Raw genomic sequence first — 6,307 nt, forward strand, 5'->3', positions numbered from 1 at the left:
GTCATGGAGTTCGTAAGAGCTTGAACGCGCAGCGCGGTTGGGTTAACGTTTGCAGCGAGGCCGCATATCGGCAGGTGTGTACACGCGCATACGGTACAGCGAGCATGTAGACGCGCGCTCGGGAGAGACGAAGGCAAACGCGGTAATGGTCCACGTGGCTCGGAATTCTCTCAAGTTCTACATGCGATGCGTTATGGCATAGTCCTGTGCACCGTGCAATGCACCATCGGCACTGTTAGAGCGCGGTTAGACCAGTCGGCTGTTAGCGATGATGCACGTGTACACGAGGCAACTCGCGCAACACGCCACGATATGCCAAGAGATCGCGTATCTGGGAACGATATGACACGTTTTCACGGGCGAAACCCGGTCGTCGCGATTTATCGAAACGGATGCTTCGATAGGCAATCACTGAAACGCAGTTGATCAATAATGGTGTGTAATTTTATGACAACCATAATGACTTGTCGCACAGATACTCCAAAATCGATCCCTATTACTGTATTCTAATTTGTTATTTTAACAACAAATGTCAAATTAAAAAAAGATTACAAGTAATTAAATATTACGTTTTGCTGTTTTGCCTCCGATACGATATTTTCATTTGTCGCATTAACTTTTTTATAATTATGCCAGTTTCAGCTCAGTTCTTAAACTATGACGGATTATCAATATATTATGGAGAATTCACAAATGGATGGCTACGTTTATCAAAGTACGATAATGCGAAATCTCACCGCGGAAGTATGAATTTAATCAAGAGATTAGATTCAGTTTTCCCAAGCCTTGGCATGCCTCGGCGCGAATGAGTTATGGCATTCTGCGGTGCTATCGATGCTGTTAGCGCGGTTAACCTGTTGGTTGTTAGCGATGATACACGCCACATTCAATGTATGTATGCCTCCGCTTGGTGCCGCAGCCAGCCGTCTGTGCGATACGATATATACGATTGGATCTACGAGGAACGAGTTCGTCCTAAGAAAAATTATCAGCGTATGACCATTTTTTGCATATCGAAACGACTTTATCATTGGCGCGCACACATACCTCACTGCAAGTAATGGAATGTCCGATCGAACGTTTAATGAAATATCTTGAATACGATTCAAGTATAGTAATAGCACTGACGCGGTACAAATCGCCGTGAAAGACATTCTTATAAGAAAGATACAAAAAAAGATAATCTCATTCACTATAATTCATAGCATTAAATATTCGAGATTAAGTCATTAATTAGATATTTTTGCGATGGAAACCTTTCATATCTTAAGATGAAAAAAATATTTAGAATGTATTTAAAGCGATGTCTGATAATTTACGTATCCAATATCCGTGATATTCAAAATCAATATTTGTTTTTCACAGATATCTAATGATATTGTTGCAACAAATAAAAAGTAAAGCAGAGAAAGTTGCGATCGAATCATATCGAGAAAGCTTGATAATTTGATAATTTATGTAACACGTAATATGTATTCTCGCGCACGTACAGACACTCGAAATATTTGTCCGCACTTTGTTAGATTATTCTCTCCAATATACTTATGTAAATTAAATGACTCGATTCGCTATTAGACCGATGCAAAAGGATTGCCATGTGCGCCAAAACAAAATTTTAACAAATTTGAAGCAAAATCGCCGTCGTGGACTTCAATTGTGCTCTTTCATCTAAAACTTTTTAATTCTTTTTTCAAAGCACATGGATTTTCCCAATTTTATTTAATATAAAATTAAAAAAAAAAAAGATAAACAATCTTCTATCTCACAAATAATATATAATTAATATAATCAATATAATTATGTAATATTAATATTTAAAAATGTGCAAAACATACTGTAAAAATATTCTGTACATTGACGATTAATAAATTTGTCAAGCAACTCTGAGATACACAATGGGTACTAGTGACTCCAGCTCTGCGATGATCAGCACTATCATCACTGATGCACTGTTTTCAGATCTTGCTACCAGGTGGCAGCATCGCCTTGACAGGAAAACTCAATCGACCTGTTGTGGCCAGAGAGTGGGAGAAGCAATGTGGCGCAGATGCTCGTGAACGACCGAACGCGTAGCATCTCGTAACGTTTAGTGCCTCTCGCACCTCGGCGTTAGGAAGCCCTGCGTAGAACTACCGGTGTCTCGAAACCTTTGATCGAAACGTTATTCGTCGGAGACTCATCGGGCAATTATTCAATCGGACATGCGTCAGTTCCCGACCGGGTAAGTGTATTGATCCAGTCGTGCCGCGCCGACTCTCGGCCATTTTAAGCACGAGCGCTGTTGGCGCCGTTGGCGGACGTAGTACGCGTAAAATTCATTGAACGAGTTTTGAAAATGAATGACGCGCGCGATTGCACGCCTCGCATTAAATCGTGTCAAATCGAGCGACATAGTTTTTGGAGAAATGTCAAACTGCTAACTGCATTCGGAATGACTGCTAACACGCACATGACATAGAACGTGGAATCTTAGACTAAAGCATGTTTCTGAAAAATACGAGTTTGACACTGATGAACTCTTAACCTAATTTAAAAATTTTTTTTTTTTAAATATTGTTGGAACGTTTAATATTACATAATAAGATATCGTGAATGCTGTTAATGTAAAACATTTAATATTATTTTAATAAATTTATACTTTAATATTACTTTATTAAATTGTGATATGAATATTATTTCATTTAATTGATTCTAAATCGATAATTAAAAAGCACGTTGAGGAAACGTTTCTAAAGCGTGCGTTTTGTACTTTTTCATTACAGGGAAACGATCGATAGCATATTCCGTTAGGTTACCAGTTACTGGACTAACATCTGTAACTCCCATATATATCTCTTCACAATGCCGTTCACGGCGGACGCGGCGGCGACTCAGATACAGGAGCGCCTGAAAAATATTTACAATCTCGTGCACGAAATTGAAAATCAACGAGTCCGCTCCGAGCACAATCTAAACAACATCATGAAGACCCACGAGAAGGTCACGCCGGATGACAAAGTCTCCCCTTACTACCAGCAAAAGTTAAAAAACCTGTACAACGCCGCGGTGACTGATACTCAGCAGGAAGAGGACATCCTGCGCAAGGCTCTCAGCAAGATTAACGAGATACGCACGATACGAAATGAACGGCGCATACAGGCGCGTCAGGCCGGCAACAAGGAAACCATCAGGCGCGGCGCGCTGATGAAGATGCTGCTGAACACGGCGCAGACCCTGCCCCTCTACGTGGGAAAGACACCGGGCGCCAAACCGCCACCGTTGTGCGGCGCGATACCCGCCGAGCCTACGTACATCGCGAAGACGGGCGATATAGTGGCTGCCTTGGTGAAGGGCAACGAGGAGGGAGAGAATTGGATACTCGCGGAGGTCGTGCAATTTAATCCCGCGACAAATAAATACGAGGTGGACGATATCGACGAGGAGCAGAAGGACCGTCACACGCTGTCGCGGAGACGAGTGGTACCGTTACCGCTGATGAGGGCCAATCCCGAGACCGATCCGCACGCCCTGTTCCCGAAAGGATCCACGGTAATGGCGCTGTACCCGCAAACTACTTGCTTTTACAAGGCGGTCGTTCAGCAACAGCCAACTGTCGCCACGGAAGAATACGAGATCCTGTTCGAGGACGGCGCTTACGAGACCGGCTATTCGCCGCCGCTGAGTATACCGCAGCGCTACGTGATTTCCATCAAAGAGAGCAAAAAAAATAAGAGTCAATGTTAGTAAGCAATAACCTTTTCCAAATTCTTTTATATCATTAATTAAATCAAGTTTTTGTTACATTAAATTTTCTGATCGATCGAAAACTTTGAGGTAACCATCTATTTTTTCTAATCAGTAGAAAAAAAAGCGTACGCAACCAGTAGACAACGTGCAACTGCGATGGCTCTTTATATTATATATATTAATGTGCATGTATACATATTGTTCGTGACATCGACTAATCCCATTCTATTACAAATTCTATTACAGACTCCAAGAAGACACAGTATATAAAAAAGAAATATTTCTAGAAAAGGTACACTTCGTTCATCTACGCTATTTTATGTTAACTTTTTAATTTGACTTGTGATATTGTAATAAGATGTAATAAATAGTAAATTTTTGTAATTTGCTCCTTTTCATTATTCCTTAATGCTTCCAAGTCGCTTTATAAATTAGATTTATAAATTTCAAATTCCAATATAGTTTATTAATGACGATAATTTAAATGCGAATGTTGTATAAATAATAAAAAGAGTCAACTATTTTGATTCGCAAATAGCGAAACGACATTTTCCATGATTAACGGTGATGTAATTATTCGCAAAGTGTTTATCAAAATCGCGCGGTTTGTCTCATTAAAATTAATTCCGAGTGTTATAACTGGGAGAAATAAGCACGTACCGACAGTTAAGGTTCTATTTCCGCGATACTGCCCGTCTTCGGAGGTAATTGGCGTAGATTATGGGACGATAATAGCGGTATCCTTATGTACACGGATGGACCCGAGCTCGGACCTCCGCTGACCTTCCGTGGAATCGGTTCACCGTGATTCTGTCCGTGTGTGTAATTTCTTCCTATACGGAATAAATCTTTTCCTTCGCATCCGTCACGAAGCAAGACGGAGATAGAGGAGAGAAAATAGGATATATATAGAGGGAGGATAAAGAGGGGAAAGCGAGCGAAAGCCCGAAGCGTGGTGGATTGAAAAGGCTAGAGAGGACGAAAGAGGGAGCACACCGCGCAATAATTGATTCCATAATCGGCGGCTGCCGCCAGACATCAAAGCAACTCGGTATACCGAGCCGAACCCCCAGCAGACCGGCTCAGCTAGCCAATCCTCTCATTCATTATTTAACTTAACTACCCCCATATGGAATCACAAAAAAGTACTTTGATTCGACGCGCGTTGCGGACACGGTGTTTTCACCATTTTCCTCGAAATTAATCCTGAAAATTTTTCATTGATTTCTGACTGCCGGCACGGATGGAGTTTGCTCGTATCCAGGAGGGGAGGGTTTTTAATTGAAACGCGAGGCTGGATCTGTCGCGTGAATGAAATATTGTGCATGATAATTAAGGAACAGAGAAAACACACGTGTTTTTGAATAGCTTTCGGAGCGCGTTCATTGCAAAAGAAATGTTGTATCATGTGTGGAAATATTCTTTTATGTAAAAAATTAAAATATGCATATTTTTTCTCTTAATTTTGAATGACGTATAAAATCTACTAGAACAGAATTCCATTTCTAATTTTATGTACTAAAATATAAACGAAAAATTATTGAAGAATCAGAATATACACATATTTAATATATAAAATATACATTAAAATGCAGTATATAAAATTATAAATAGAATTCATAGCTTTTACAAAATTCATAAATGTAACGCGAATTCTAGATCATCTAAAGTGGGCTTAAGATAGAGTTATTATTCGGCATATCTCAAAGCAACTTTCTATTATCTTCAGCACGACTCTCGTAATAATAGAAATTATCTAGCCCGCGTGTAATAGCTTTTATATGCCTTCCCGCGAAAGTTGTAACGACCGATTGTATCTAGTCTACGGGTAGTTTCCCTAACCACATCAGAGTTCACCTCCCGAGCCCCAGGGTCGGGCGAGGTCACATGAATTTAGCAAAACGCACGACCTCGAACCTTTTATCCACATACTCGCGGCTAAGCCGCAATCGAAATCGCGTTCTGCATGCACACGCTCTGTCTAGCATTTCCGGCGGCCATTAGTCGCACTCGATAGTCCGATATCTTTCCATTTCCAGATAGTAAAGCGCCGGCATGTCGGCAGAAGCCATTCTCAGTTCTGGAATTAATTCAACCGGCGATTAGCTTCCGCGTCCGGGGGAAGGGTGAGTTCTGGCCGAAACGGCTTTCGTGCGTTCGATCGTAAATGCCCGAACGAGAGAGAGGGAATGTGTGCTTCATGTGCGTTCGTGTGCCGTTGACTGACTACGTCTGAACCGCGGCAGGGCAGGCGGGCGGGCGGGCGTGCGGCGCGGCGCGGCGTATTCGTACGGCGCGGCGGCGGGCCTAATACAAGTGGACTTGTAGCATGCGAGCAACCGGAAGCCAAGGCGAACTTGCGCCCGAACACGCAAACTGTACTTTCCCTTCGGTCCCCGCGAGAGCGAGCACTCCCCATTGCCTCGTCCGACCTCCTACGACTCGTTCCTACCCGTTCCGAAGTTCCCTTCGTTCATTCGTTCCACGTCTCAGTTATCTGAGTAATACTTCTCTCCTCCGGTGCCTCACCTCGCTCTGCTGCCCCTCGTTGCCCTGCCCCGCTTTACTCTTCGTCTCTATC

The 6,307-nt window shown here is 42.3% G+C and overlaps 1 protein-coding gene across 1 annotated transcript; it reads left to right on the top strand.

The window, feature by feature from the left end:
- Nucleotides 1-1,969: 1,969 nt before the first annotated feature.
- LOC105449316 (SAGA-associated factor 29 homolog) lies at nucleotides 1,970-4,110 on the top strand. Its single transcript, XM_011688463.1, has 3 exons — nucleotides 1,970-2,221; nucleotides 2,763-3,718; nucleotides 3,973-4,110. Exons 2-3 carry the CDS (start codon nucleotides 2,842-2,844, stop codon nucleotides 4,011-4,013), a joined length of 918 nt encoding a protein of 305 aa, XP_011686765.1. The 5' UTR covers nucleotides 1,970-2,221; nucleotides 2,763-2,841; the 3' UTR covers nucleotides 4,014-4,110.
- Nucleotides 4,111-6,307: the final 2,197 nt, after the last annotated feature.

Source organism: Wasmannia auropunctata, unplaced genomic scaffold, assembly GCF_000956235.1.
Source record: "Wasmannia auropunctata unplaced genomic scaffold, wasmannia.A_1.0 LD336076.1, whole genome shotgun sequence".
NCBI lineage: Eukaryota > Metazoa > Arthropoda > Insecta > Hymenoptera > Formicidae > Wasmannia > Wasmannia auropunctata.